Source organism: Macaca nemestrina, chromosome 7 (genome assembly GCF_043159975.1).
Source record: "Macaca nemestrina isolate mMacNem1 chromosome 7, mMacNem.hap1, whole genome shotgun sequence".
Taxonomy (NCBI): domain Eukaryota; kingdom Metazoa; phylum Chordata; class Mammalia; order Primates; family Cercopithecidae; genus Macaca; species Macaca nemestrina.
Window position 1 is genome coordinate 102,027,330 of NC_092131.1, and position 15,309 is coordinate 102,042,638.

Below are 15,309 nucleotides of genomic sequence, written 5' to 3' on the forward strand. Positions count from 1 at the left end.
TGTGCCTGGCCTCTGTGTTTTTTAGATAACCAGAAAAAAAATTTTTTTAAAGAGATGTCATATATAAAATTGAAATAAATTATATTTCTCATTTACATAGATATCTATTTCTTCTTTTAACTCCATATTATCAACCTTTGTTCTAACTGTATAGTAACAATCTCCACACAACATTTCAAAATATCTGCTGATGTTCTCTGACAATTCTCCCAAACCAGAAAGAGCTTATTTATTTCAGAGATAAGGTCTTGACATGTGGCCCAGGCTGGTCTCAGATTCGGGGGCTCAAATGATCCTCCTGCCTCAGCCTCTCAAAGTGTTGGGATTACTGGTGTGAACCACTGTGCCTGGCCCCAGAAAGAGCTTTTAGATCTCAGATTAATTCAGGTCCTTGGGTTGATTCCTGTATGTGCCAAGACAGCAGAAGCCTGGGGAGGTTCCCTGGCTTTCCTGGGATTAGGGGGCTCACCTGAGTGGCTCCTCCTCCCACTCCCCATCTAGGTACTTCTTGTAGGAAGCTTGGAAGATCTCAGCTTGCTGCTCCCACTGACTATCCTTGATGAAATGATTCTGCCCGGAGCCCAGTCCGTAGCAGTCTTTGATCTTTGCAAAGACTTCCAGGGGGCTTTTGAATGTGGTGCCTAGGTTGAAAATATACAGAATTAGTCAAGCCATCTGACTTCCCCTTTCCTGATTTTCCCCTACTTCCTCCACATTCCCCAGTTTTCTGCAGAATCCCTCATCCTCAGAAATCCACTCTTGCTCTGCAATTGGTCTGTATTCAGTCTTCTCCCAGTCTCTCCTGTACCCCACCAGCTCACAGAGCCCAGGCAGAGAGCAGCTGCTGTCCTCCTTCTTCTGTATCTTCATCCCAACATCATTCTCTCTGCTTTTGGATTACAGAATATTTGCAAAGGCCGGGGTGTGGGGGGCGGTGGGGCAGGGAAATGTTCACAATGCCACTAGAGACTTTAAATCACTGTCCCTGTCTCCCCAGCTGAGGAAGGCCCCAAATCTGCCAGTTACCATCACTTTTCAGCCACTGCTGAAGACTCACATAATTAGGCAGTCTCAGTCTCTTCTTATGCCAACACTTACCCAATTCCTTCCTTCAAAACAAACTTTCTTATCAGTCACTTTTGTTACTATTTCTCTTCCCAATAACCTTTCATTTCCTTCTTTTTCATGGGTTCCTAAATCCACAGTAAAACTGGCTGACTTGTTTTCTGGATTTGCACCCCAAGTTTCAGAATTCTGTTCACTTTGGAAGGTGTCTGGGTCCCTCAAGTTGCCCAGGAGATTCCACAGTGCCCTTGACTGCTTCCTCAGAGACAATTGCATAACTTTCTAGAGGGCGACACCTGTTTTATAAACACATAGTATCATATGATACACTAGTTCTCAAAGGATGATGCCAGGTCAGCAGTGACAGAGTCACCTGGGAACTTGCTAAAAATACAGATTCTCAGGGCCCACCCCAGACCTACTGGAATAGAAGAAACTCTGTGGTGGGGCCCAGCAATCTGGGTTGTTTTTTGAGATGGCGGTTGTGCTATATTGCCCAGGCTAGGCTTGAACTCCTTGGTTCAAGCAATCCTCCCACCTCAGCTTCTTGAGTAGCTGGCACTATAGGCAAACAATCTGGGTTTTAATGAGTTCTCCAAATGAGTATGATGCAGCTAAAGTTTGAGAATTGCTATTATAAATTATACCCCTTATATTTTTACTTACTAAAATATTTTGGAGATTATTTCATATTAGTACTATAGATCCTCTTCATTGTTGCTTATTTTAGTTATTAAACATTTTTCTTATTGTGAAGTGTAACACACATGCAGAAAAGAGCATAAAATATGTACCTTAATATATTTTAATGAGTTATTATAAAGCAAACCTCTGGTATCATCTACTCAGGTCAAGAAATAGAACATTGGCTGGGTGCGGTGGCTCATGCCTGTAATCCCAGCACTTTGGAAGGCCAAGGCAGGAGAATCGCTTGAGCCCTGGAATTTGAGACCAGCCGGGCAACATGGCAAAATCCTATCTCTACAAAAAATACAAAAATTAGCCAGGCCTGATGGCATGTGCCTGTAGTCTCAGCTACTTGGGAGGCTGAGGTGGGAGGATTGCTTGGGAAGCAGAGGTCACAGTGAGTTGAGACTGTACCACTGCACTCCAGCCTGGGCGACAGAGGGAGACCCTGTCTCAAAAAAAAAAAAAGAAAAAAGAAAAAAAATATTGCCATCTCACTAGAAGCTTCCCAGGGGCCCCTTTCTAATCACAATTCTCTGGGAAGAGTGGCAACCACTCTCTTGACTTTTATGGTAGCCAGCCACTTCATTGCATTTATTTATGCTTTTATCACCTAAACGTGCATCCTCAACACCATAGTTTCATTTTGCCTGATTCTAAACTGTACATAAGGGGAACCATGCAGTGTTAACTCTATAGCTGCCCTCTTTTGCTCAACATTGTTCACGAGATTTATCCATTTTGCTGTGTGTAGCTGCAGTTTGTTCATTTTTTGTTGCTGTATAGTATTCCATTGAATAAATATAGTACAATTTATCTGTTCTACTACTGATTAACATTTAGTTGTTTTGTGTTTGGGGCTATTCAAAATCATGTCGCTATTACCATTCATGCACATGTTTCCTGGAACACACTTGCTTGCAAATCTATGGGTACATTCCTAGAAGTAGAGTGACAAACTCAAGCTGGCTTGCTTAGGAGTTTCCTAGTTTTAGCACTGAAAAATCTCACATCCCAGGAAACCCCTCAGTCAGGCAAACAGGTATGGTTTGTCACCCTATCACCTAGCAGTGTAAATACTGTGTCATAGGATACAAATTATTGTCAACTTTACTAGATAATACCAAACCATTTTCCAAAGTGGTTGTACCAGTTTTCATTGCTAAATGCAATGTATGGGAGTACTGATTGCTCCACATCCTCACTATCACTTGGTGTGGTCAGTCTTTTTAATTTTACTCATCCTAGTGAATGTGTTGTGCTACTTCACTGTGATTTTAGTTTGCACTTCCCTGTAGACTAATGATGGTGAGCACCTTTTCATGTTTATTGGCTATTTAAATAATCTTTTTTTGTGAATAGCCTGTGCAATACTCTTGCCTGTTTTGTACTGGATTATCTCTCTTTTTCTTAAGAATCTGGGCTGGGCGCGGTGGCTCAAGCCTGTAATCCCAGCACTTTGGGAGGCCAAGACGGGCGGATCACAAGGTCAGGAGATCGAGACCATCCTGGCTAACCCGGTGAAACCCCGTCTCTACTAAAAAATACAAAAAACTAGCCGGGCGAAGTGGCGGGCGCCTGTAGTCCCAGCTACTCGGGAGGCTGAGGCAAGAGAATGGCGTAAACCCGGGAGGTGGAGCTTGCAGTGAGCTAAGATCCGGCCACTGCACTCCAGCCTAGGTGGCAGAGCGAGACTCCATCTCAAAAAAAAAAAAAAAAAAAAAAGAATCTGTAGTAATTTTTCATATATTCTGGACACAAACCATTAGTGGGTTTTATGTGTTTTGCAAATAACTTCTACCTATCTATGTGGCTTGATGATCTTTCATCCTCTTAATGATGTCTTTGAATGATTTGAAATTCCTAATTTTAATGTAGCCAAATTTATTCAATGTTTTAGAATTGTAAGTACTTTTTGTGTCTTATTTGAAAAGTCTTTCTCTACCCAGAGGTGATAAAGGTATTGTTTATATTATTTTCTTTTTCTTTTTTTTGAGACAGCATCTCGCTCACTGTGTCACCCAGGCAGGAGTGCAATGGTGCAATTTCAGCTCACTGCAACCTCTGCCTCCCAGGTTCAAGCAATTCTCCTGCTTTAGCCTCCCAAGTAGCTGGGACTACAGGCACACGCCACCATGCCTAGCTAATTTTTGTATTTTGGTTTTTGTGGAGATGGGGTTTCTACATGTTGCCCAGGATGGTCTCAAACTCCTGAGCTCACAAGCAATCTGCCTGCCTCGGCCTCCCAAAGTGCTGGGACTACAGGTGCACACCATCATGCCCAGCTAATTTTTTTTTTTTTTTTTTTTTGTATTTCTACTACAGACGGGGTTTTGCCATGTTGGCCACACTTGTCTTGAACTTCTAGCTTCAAGTGATCCACTTGCCTTGACCTCCCAAAGTGCTGGGATTACAGACATAAGCCACTGCACCGGGCCTAAAGGCTGTATTATTTTCTAAAAGCTTTACTGCTTTACCTTTCATATATTTACTTCTACAGTTCTTCTGGAATTTAGTTTTGTGTATGGCATGAGGCAGGGGTTAAGTTTTATTTTTGTCTCCATATAAACCACCACCACCACTTATTGAAAAGACCACCCTTTCTCCAGTGCTCCGTAGTGCTGCCTCTGTAATGCATCAAGTGTCCATTTATGCCTGGGTCTATTTTCGTCTCTATATCCTGTTTCATTCACCTATTTTTCCTCTATTTTTCTTTCTGCTATTTCTATCTATCTATATTTCTATATTTCATCTATATTTCTATTATTCACTTATCTATTTTTTATCTTAATAAGTGCAGTTTTATAATAAATATTGATAGAGCAAGTTTGACCACTACATTCTTTTACAAGAGAAAATTGTCTATTCTTCACCTTTCTCATTTCCCTTTTTGGGGGGTTGTTCTTGATTTTGAACGAGGGTCTTGTTCTGTCACCCAGGCTGGAGTGTAGTGGTGTGATCATAGCTCACTGCAGCCTCAACCTCCTAGGCTCAAGTGATCCTCCTGCTTTGGCCTCTCAAAGTGCTAGGGTTACAGGCCTAAGCCACCACACTTGGCCTCTCTTTTGTTTTTTTAATGGTTGCAAAGTATTCTTTTGTATGAGTGTACCAAATATTTATTTATTTATTTATTTATTTATTTATTTATTTATTTATGACAGAGTTTCACTCCCGTCTCCCAGACTGGAGTGCAATGGCACAGTCTCACCTCCCTGCAACCTCTGCTTCCTGGGCTCAAGTGATTCTCCTGCCTTAGCCTCCCAAGTAGTTGGGACTACAGGTGCAAGCCACTCTGCCTAATTTTTGTATTTTTTGTGGAAGTGGGGTTTTGCCATGTTCCCCAAGCTGGTCTTGAACTCCTGAGCTCAAGCAGTCCGCCCACCTTGGCCTCTTAAAGTGCTAGGATTATAGGCATGAGCCACCGCGCACTGCTCAGATTTTATTTAACCAATTATTCACCTCTGTGCATAATGCTACAGTGAACATTCCTCTTCTTCTTTTTTTTTTTAATCCTAACTACTAGTCCACCAGGAGTGAACATTCTTATAGATATGTCTTTGTGATCTTGTGTGAATGCTGAGAGGATATCCTCTGTATTCGCTGCCTACAATAGCTAGCCTCTCTGCTCCTCTTGACCAAGTCCCATCCTTTGAAACTTTGCCCAAATGTCCCTTTCTTTGATAAAACCTTTGCTTACTCCCTAGCAAGTCAGTCGCTTCTTACCCTGAGTTTTCACAGTCCCTGATGGTCCCCACTGCTGTACTTATCACATCCTACTATGGTGGTTTCTTGTCATTCTCCCTTAGCAGACTATCAGCTTCTAGAGTGCAGGAGAGGAGAGGTGTTTTACTCATCTTTGTGCTTGGTACATTATGGGCATTCAGCAAATAATAATGAATAAATGAACACAGGAATGTAGGAATGAATGTATTACAACTAGCAGTCAAATGAATTACCACAGAAATGTAGGAATAAATGAACTCATCCTGGCAATTCAGAAAAGACACCTTTCTTTCCTGACCTTCCAATTCTGTTAGTTAACTGTATGTAATACAAATGCATTACTTACATTTTTTGTTTTTATGTCTCAGAGCTTATGAGTTTAAAAAAAATTTCCTCTTCATAACTATGTAATTTTGATATTGTTGCTAATAAATTGAAAAGATAAGACATGTGGAGAAAGGTGGAAAGAACAGATAAATCAATGGCAAAAGGAGAGAGATTTGAATCACACTTACCTGTAACCGGCTTAGGTGGTTTGATCTTCATTATGTAAACTGGAAGACTCAATTTAATGTCTCCTTTGAAACAAGCATTTGTATCCTAAAATAAGGAAAAGGCATAGTTAATAAGCCAAGAGAATAGAGGAAATAGAATAATTAAAAACACTAATTTTAAAAGAAAGTGGAAAAGGAGGGGAAAAAGAAGAAAAAGAGATAGGACAAATAGAAAGTAAATAGCAATATTGTAAAAGTAAATAGCAAGACTGTAGATTTAAACCCAAACATGTAAATAATCACATTAAATGTATATGGTCTACATAACCCCAATTAAAAGGCAAAGATTGTCAGACTCTATAAAAAGGCTAGACCCTTGGTGACACATACTTGTAGTCCCAGCTACTCTGGAGGCTGAAGTGGGAAAAACGCTTGAGGCCAGGAGTTTGAGGTGGCAACATGCTATGATTGTGCCTGTGAATAGCCACTGCATTCCAGCCTGAGCAACATAGCGAGATTCCATCTTTGAAACAACTTTTTTAGAAAGGGCAAGACCCAACTATATGAGGTCAAAAAGAAACTTTTTCTTTTTTTAAGACAGGATCTTGCTCTGTCACCCAGGCTGGAGTAGAGTGGAACAATCATAGCTCACTGCAGCATCGACCTTCTGAGCTTAAGCAATCCTCCCACCTCAGCCTTCTGAATAGCTGGGAACACAGGTGTGCACTACCACAACCGGCTAATTTAGTTTTGCAGAGACAAGGTCTCGCCATGCTGCTCGGGATGATCTTGAACTCCTGGGCTCACGTGATCCTCCTGCTTCTGCCTCCCAAAGTAATGGGATTACAGGTGTGAGCCACCACACATGGCCAAGAAATTCATTTTATGAAACACTATCTGAAACCATAGGGAAAAAGAAGAAACTGATTATATTAAATATAATGACACAAATATGTAGAAGAACAAAAGTACAGAAAAAGATATATCTTGCTAAAATGAATCAAAAGAAAGCTCGGGTGGCCATATTAGTATGTGACATAGAAGAATTCTGAACAAAGAATATCAGGAATCAAAGGGTCAGTAAATAATGACAAAACAATCAATTCATCCGAAGACAAAACATTCCAAATTGTTAAACATCTAATTACAAAGCTTCAAAATATATGAAGCAAAAATTTGTAAAAGTGAAAGAAGAAAAAGATAAATCTACAATCTTAGAAACTCCTTTTTCAATAAGTACAGAATAAGTAAACAGAAAAGCAGTAAGAATATAGTAAGGATATAAAAGGAAAAACAGGAAAGAGATAGAAGACTTGAATAGCCTAACCAATAACAGCTTTATTGGTCTTGAAACATCCTTTTCAAATGCATATAAACATTTACCAAGATAATCGACATTGTGGGAATAAAATAAATTTAAATAAATTTAAAATAATTCAAATATATAAAGTATGTTTTCCCATCACAATTGATTTTCTTATCACAATGGATTTTATGAGAAGCCCATAAAAAAAAGCTATCTGTAACATTTCCAATATTTGGACACTAAATAACATACTTCTAAAAATCTACTAGTCGGCCGGAGCAGTGGCCCACGCCTATAATCTCAGCACTTTGGGAGGCCAAGGTGGGCAGATCACAAGGTCAGGAGTTCAAGACCAGCCTGGCCAAGATGGTGAGACCCTTCTCTACTAAAAATACAAAAATTAGCCATGCGTGGTGGCAGGCACCTGTAATCCCAGCTACTCAGGAAGCTGAGGCAGAGAATTGCTTGAACCTGGGAGACGGAGGTTGCAGTGAGCCAAGATTGCGCCAGTGCACTCCAGCCTGGGCGACAGAGCGATATTCCATGTCAGAAAAAAAAAAGAAAAGAGAAAAAAGGAAGAAATTAGAAGAGGAAACTAAACCCAAAGTGAGCAGAACAAAGGAAATAATAAAAACAAACTGGAAATCAGTGAGATAGAAAACAGAAAAACAATAGGGAAAAATATGGGGAACTAAAATCTTGTTCTTCTGAGAAGATGAATAAAATGGACAGACCTTTAGCCAAACTGATTAAGAAAAAAAGAGAAAAGACACAAATTACCAATATCAGGAATGAGAGGGATGACATCACAATAGATTTTAAAGACAATGAAGGGATAATAATGGAATGTTATGAACCACTTTAAGCCAATAAATTTGACAACTTAGACAAAATGAACAAATTACTCAAAAGACACAAGGTACAAAAGTTTGCTCATTGGCCGGGCGCGGTGGCTCAAGCCTGTAATCCCAGCACTTTGGGAGGCTGAGACGGGCGGATCACGAGGTCAGGAGATCAAGACCATCCTGGCTGACACGGTGAAACCCCGTCTCTACTTTAAAAAACACAAAAAACTAGCCGGGCGAGGTGGCGGCGCCTGTAGTCCCAGCTACTCGGGAGGCTGAGGCAGGAGAATGGTGTGAACCCGGGAGGCGGAGCTTGCAGTGAGCTGAGATCCGGCCACTGCACTCCAGCCTGGGCGGCAGAGCGAGACTCCGTCTCAAAAAAAAAAAAAAAAAAAAAAAAAAAGTTTGCTCAAGAAGAAATAGGTAACCTGAATAGTATTAAAGAAGTTGAATCTGTAGTTCCACAAAGAAAGCTCCAAGACTAGATGGACACATTAGTAGTAAAGTCTACTTAATATTTTAAGAAGAAATAATGCCCAGACTGGGCAATATATTTTTCTATAAAAAATTTTAAAAATTAGACAAGCATGGTGGCACACAACTGTAGTCTTAGCTATTTGGGAAGCTGAGGCGGGAGGATTGCTTGAGCCCAGGAGGTTGAGGCTGCAGTCAGCCATGATCATGCCATTGCATTCCAGCCTGAGTGACAGAGTGAGCCCCTGTTTCAAAATGAAAAAAGAAGAAAAGAAAAAAATGTGCAAACAAATTGATAAGTAAAAAAATGCAAGTTTATAAGAAAATATACACAGTATGATGCCACGTATGTAGAAAAAAAATTCCAATTCCATGAAGCAAAACTATAGTTTTCAAAATAAATATAAGAATGTAAATATACACTAAAGATCTAGAAAACACACATCAACTGGGGCCGGGCGCGGTGGTCCACGCCTGTAATCCCAGCACTTTGGGAGGCTGAGGCAGGTGGATCACCTGAGGTCAGAAGTTTGCGACCAGCCTGACCAACATAGTGAAACCCTGTCTCTACTAAAAATACAAAAAACAAAACAAACACACACACACACATCAAGCTAATAATGGTGATTACCTCTGGAGAGGGCTGTTTATCTGAATTCCTGGACTTTTCTAAGAGTGATACATTCATATATTATTTGTATAATGTGAAATATAATGTAACTATTTTTATTTTTATTATTTTTTGTGAGACAGGGTCTTGCTCTGTCGCCCAGGCTAGAATGCAGTGGTGCAATCTCGACTCACTGCAGCCTCCACTCCAGGGCTCAAGCCATCCACCCACCTCAGTCTTTTGAGTAGCTGGGACCACAGCTACGTGCCACCACACCTGGCTAATTTTTTTTTTTTTTTTTTTTTTTTAGACAGCTGTCTTCCAGCATGGAGTACAGTGGTGCGATCTCGGCTCACTGCAACCTCTGCCTCCCAGGTTCAAGTGATGTTCCTGCCTCAGCCTCCTGAGTAGCTGGGATTACAGGTGCACACCACCACATCCGGCTAATTTTTGTAGTTTTAGTAGAGATGGGGTTTCACCATGTTGGCCAGGCCGGTCTCGAACTCCTGACCTTGTGATCCGCCTGCCTTGGCCTCCCAAAGCGCTGGGATTACAGGCATGAGGCACCCCGCCTGGCCATATTTTGTATTTTTTGTAGAGGCAAGGTTTCGCCATGTTGCCCAGGCTGGTCTCAAATTCCTGAACTCAAGAGATGCTCCTGCCTTAGGCTCCCAAAGTGTTGGGATTACAGACATGAGCCACCCCGCCTGGCCTAATGTAACTTTAAAAGGGAAAAAAGAAAGGGCTCTAGCGAGAGACTTCCATTTCAGAAATTCACCACTACTCTACTGACATGCCTGAGTCCTCCAAGAGCCATGCCTTCTGAAGACATGGTGTGTTCCTGGTCTCAGAGGAAGAGCCAGGAAGCTCCAGGAAACCTGCGCTGTTCTCTAAGGTATTCCAAAACAAACACAAAATCCCCAAGTCACTCGGCTTGGTGAATTGGGCTGTTATTTTGGTAGGGGCAAATCCAGGATTCATGGGACGCTTTTTTAAGATAAAGAAGACAGAACTATAAACACAAAATGCCCATAGCCACTGTAATTCCATCTAATATGGGGGAAATTGTGACAGAGGAAAGCTAGAGTGAAGAGGTAGTGGTATTAAGTGATTACAGTTAAAATATGTTACCTTTGCTAATTTTACAAAAACGTATAACCATATGAACACATTGCTAGGGCCCCTTCCAGAGGCCCAAGTGAGGCGCCCTGAAATTTAAGCTCCCTTAACTTCAGGTAAAGCCACGTCTGGCCAAATGACTTGGGTCAACTATTCTCAGGGTCGGGAGGTCATCTTCAATGAATATGAGGCACAAGATTAAGTCACTGAGAATTGAAAATAGTGCCCAGGTGTGACATTTTATTAGCATATTTGACATTTAAGGTAAATTTCAAGTAAAAATAAAAATCTTGGGCCCAGTATGGTGACTCATGCCTGTAATCCCAGCATTTTGGGAGGCCGAGGCAGGCGGATCACCTGAGGTCGGGAGTTCAAGACCAGCCTGACGAACATGGAGAAACCCCATCTCTACTAAAAATCCAAAATTAGCTGGGCGTGGTGGTGCACACCTGTAATCCTAGCTACTCAGGAGGCTGAGGCAGGAGAATCGCTTGAACCTGGGAGGGAGAGGTGGCAATGAGCCAAGGTTGTGCCATTGCACTCCAGCCTGGGCAACAAGAGCAACAAGAATGAAACTCTGTCTCCAAAAAAAAAAAAGAATTAATAATTTTTTTAAAATCTCTAAAATGCAACCTTAAGTCTCTCTGGAGATTTTCTTTAAAGTTTCTTACCATTTCTAACTGATCTGCAGAAGTGAGACCAAGGGTGTTCTGAGGAGAAAAATGAGAAATTAATTCACAATAGGTTTGATATATGTTTACCATCCCCTTTAATCTTCTGGCATGCTCTCTCTTCCCCTCAATTACTCTTGTGAGTGAATTCATGCAATAGATATAGAGGGTCAGTATTTGTGTGGACCTCTGGTCTGCAGAAATTCAACACACGATCCCTATTTTCCAGGATTTTAAAAAGTAGTTGGGGAAATAGGAAATAGTTAATAATAAGAGGAAATCTGAATGAATAGAGTTGAGGAGATCAGTCAGAACACCATTTCAAGAATCTAAATTGAGGGAAATATTTCTGATTGTCAAAACATAACGGTGATGTTGAGAATTACATTTAAGTAACTCTAAATATAATTCATAGTAAAAGAACTACCACTGTAACTGGCATTCATTGGCTGCTTCTTGGTGTATGAAAAAGAAGTGAATTATGGTGAGAAACCACCCTATTCAAGGTGCTTTTCCTATTTGGATAACAAATTAGTCCAAACAAAAATATATCTTTTGAGTACCAAGTATGATACTATGGAATTTGTTGATAAAAAGCAAAAGGTATGGTCTTAACAATCTAGAAATTTATTATCCATTGAAGACAAGAGGATTTTCCTGTATAACAAGATAACTAAAAACCTAGGTAGTAGGTGAGAGGTGTCAAAAAATGGGTACAAATAATAACATTCTATAATAGCTTAGAGGAGGAAGATCTCTGGGCTAGTAACTTTCCCAGGGACATAGGACTACACTCCATTATGAAGACATTCACTGAGGAGAAAGGCATTTATTCAAAGCCACTTGTGCTCAGCAGTGAATGTAACTCTCAATCTTGGTCTCCTACATTAATAATTTCACTAATTTATTTAGCACCCAATACAATGTGTTTTAAAGGGGTGCTCAGTTAATATCAATATATTCATGTTGGTGGTTTAAAAGTAAAAATAATAAGCATACACTGTATAGATAAGCAAATTAAGTCTTAATATTTACTGAGCAATTACATTTTAAAAACACAGCAAGCACAGGCCGGGTGCGGTGGCTCACGCCTGTAATCCCAGCACTTTGGGAGGCCGAGGCGGGCAGATCACGAGGTCAGGAGATCGAAACCATCCTGGCTAACACAGTGAAACCTCGTCTCTACTAAAAATACAAAAAAATTAGCCAGGCGTGGCGGTGTGTGCCTGTAGTTCCAGCTACTCAGGAGTAGCTGAGGCAGGAGAATTGCTGAGAATCTCCTACAGAGGCAGGAGAATTGCTTGAACCCGGGAGGCAGAGGTTGCAGTGAGTATCACTGCACTCTAGCCTGGGCAACAGAGCGAGACTCAAAAAACAAAATCAAAAACAAAAACAGAAACAAAAAATAGCACAAGGCTCAGGCATCATATGTAAATAAACTGAAATGGTAGACTTTCTACTTTCTAAGGATAATAGAAAAAAAATATATATATATTTCTGTATATTGAGAACAACCTCTTTATATCATAGTCTGGAAAATTTAATGGAATTTGAGGCATGAAAAGATTATTTTAGCCAGGAGGGAAAAAAGATTACCAGTGAAGCAGGAGTCAGGACAAAAGACCCTCCTTCCAGAGAAATGCCTGGGAGTGGTCTCAGTGGAGAGGCAACTCCTAGACTAGAGAGATACTGAGATTCCCACTACTGAAGACACCTTTACTTTTTAATATATTATTTTAACCAAAGGAAACTGACTTGGCAGACAGGGGCCAATATTCCTGTTGTCCTCTCTATAATAGCCCAGAGGCCTCATTCATCATAAATTTCCAAGGACTTGGGCTAGATGTGGGTCAGGGGTAGGGAGAAACATATGGGCTGAAAGCAGAGATACTTCCTACCAGTTGCAGCTGTCTGACTTTTTTCTTTGGATTTGAAGTGAGTTGGGGGTTCTCTACTTTCTTGAGCCAAGTCTCCTTGGGCAATTTATACACATCCAGCCAAATATCTCCGGCTCCTGCATTGGGAAACCAGAGAACCATTGAGCAACTGTAAGACAGCCACAAGTTTCCTCTGAGAAATGGCCTGTTTTCTTCTCAGAACTGCTGGGAAAGAGATCAGCCACCTCCGTAGCAGGCAACTTTGACACACTGAAGGAAAAGTAGTTCTGCAATGGTTATTGCAAGTCCTCGTGCCCCACATAACTTTCCCATGGAGAGTTATCCCCTCAACCCACCATCACCTATCTAAGGGAAACAGGGGCTTCTCACACTAACAGCACTCACGCAACATGATGTTTTAACCAAATTGCCCTGCCTAGCCCCCACGTTTTCTATGTTGCAAATGGTAAATTCCATTGACATTAAAAAAAAATATGGGGCTGGGCATGGTGGCTCATGCCTGTAATCTCAGCACTTTGGGGGGCCGAGGTGGGCGGATCACCTGCAGTCAGGAGTTCAAGATCAGCCTGGCCAACATGGTGAAACCCCATTTCTACTAAAAATACAAAAATTAGCCAGGCGTGGTGATGTGTGCACCTGTAATCCCAGCTACTCAGGAGGCTGAGGCAGGAGAATTGCTTGAACCCAGTGGGTAGAGGTTGCAGTGAGCCGAGATCAGGCCACTGCACTCCAGCCTGGGCAACAGAGTGAAACTCTGTCTCAAAAAAAAAAAAAGAAATGCTTCATGAATTTGTGTGTCATCCTTGCAGAGGAGCCATGCTAATCATCTCTGTATCGTTCCAGCTTTAGTGTATGTGCTGCTGAAGCGATCACATCCACTGACATTTTGCCTTTAGTTTTACCTGTCTGGGGAGGAAGGCAGCACATACAGAATCAGTAACTGAGAGGAGTGTGTCTGAGGAAGGGTTAGAATTGGGAAAGATGTACCTAAAGAATTCTTCTGACCAATATTTGAGGAGATGTTAACCTGGGAAAGTTTGTTCTCCCACGGTATGGGATCCTGGCTAAATTTTTTCTTAAAAAGTAATCTTCTGGTCACCTTAATTTCAGACTTCTGGCCTCCAGGACTCAAAGGGAATAAATATCTATTGTTTTAAGCTGCCCAGTTTGTGGTACTTTGTTATGACAGCCTCAGGAAACCAGTACAGATGGTGCAAAAGTTTCCTTGAATACATAAAGCATTATAAAATGCATATCCTTGGCCAAGTGTGGTGGCTCATGTCTGTAATCCTAGCATTCGAAGGCCAAGGCGGGCAGATCACCTCAGGTCAGGAGTTCGAGACCAGCCTGGCCGACATGGTGAAACCCTGTCTCTACTAAAAATATAAAAATTAGCCGGGCGTGCTGGCAGGCACCTGTAATCTCAGCTGCTTCGCAGGATGAGGCAGGAGAATCGCTTGAACCTGGGAGGCAGAGGTTGCAGTGAGCTGAGATCATGCCACTGCACTCCAGCCTGGGTGACAGAGCAAGACTCCTTCTCAAAACAATAATAATAATAATAAATAAATAAATAAATAAATAAAATGCATATCTTCCTTAAATACCTGACATTGGAAGGGGCTTGGACAACAGTATAAAATAGAGGCCCATATACCATATATCTAAATATTTAAAGGTTAAAAATCAAGGCAACAAGCATTTGTATAAAATATGTTCTATTATCCCAGTGATAACTGCAGCAGGCAAGATCCAATGATGAGTGCTAAGATTGGTGGGTAAAACATTAAAGAGAAACAGCACATCAGCATCATCTCAAAGTATCTCCCTCAAGTGTTTATTAACTACTGTGGTGGTTTTAACACGTGTCCAAAAATTCTTTGATTCTCTTACCTCCAGGAGGTGATACTTTTTTTTTTTTTTTTTTTTCAGATGGAGTTTCACTCTTTGTTGGCCAGGCTGGAGTGCAGGGGCACAATCTCAGCTCACTGCAACCTCCACCTCCCAGGTTCAAGCGGTTCTTCTGTCTCAGCCTCCCCAGTAGCTGGGATTACAGGTGCCCACCACCACCTCCAGCTCATTGTTGTATTTTTAGTAGAGATGGGGCTTCACCATGTTGGCCAGGTTGGTGTTGAACTCCTGACCTCAGGTGATCCGCCTGCCTCGGTCACCCAAAGTGCTGAGATTATAAGCGTGAGCCACCACATCCGGTCCAGGAGGTGGTACTTCTTTTTATTTTTTTGAGACGGAGTCTTGCTCTGTCACTCAGGCTGGAGTGCAATGGCACAATCTCGGCTCACTGCAACCTCCGCCTCCCAGGTTCAAGCGATTCTCCTGTCTCAGCTCCCTGAGTAGCTGGGATTACAGGTGTGCACCACCACGCCCAGCTAATTTTTGTATTATTATTTTTTTTTAGTAGA

The 15,309-nt window shown here is 41.5% G+C and overlaps 1 protein-coding gene and 1 non-coding gene across 8 annotated transcripts in view; both read right to left on the reverse strand.

Annotated features, from left to right (window-relative positions):
- LOC105488323 (WD repeat domain 93) overlaps positions 1 to 15,309 on the reverse strand; it is a 52,053-nt gene that overhangs the window by 15,256 nt on the left and 21,488 nt on the right. For all 7 annotated transcript variants that reach the window (XR_011626158.1, XR_011626159.1, XM_071100686.1 and 4 more), the window contains exons 6-9: positions 12,893 to 13,008; positions 10,995 to 11,033; positions 5,991 to 6,075; positions 470 to 641 (exon numbers count right to left, since the gene is read on the reverse strand). Coding sequence is in view for 5 of the 7 variants with exons in the window: in XM_071100686.1 (XP_070956787.1) it covers positions 470 to 641; positions 5,991 to 6,075; positions 10,995 to 11,033; positions 12,893 to 13,008 (412 nt within the window). In the remaining 2 variants the exon portion in view is untranslated. The remainder of the gene's footprint in view (positions 1 to 469; positions 642 to 5,990; positions 6,076 to 10,994; positions 11,034 to 12,892; positions 13,009 to 15,309) is intronic.
- LOC112427808 (U6 spliceosomal RNA) lies at positions 13,659 to 13,765 on the reverse strand. Its single transcript, XR_003019549.1, has one exon. It is a non-coding gene; the product is annotated as a U6 spliceosomal RNA (small nuclear RNA).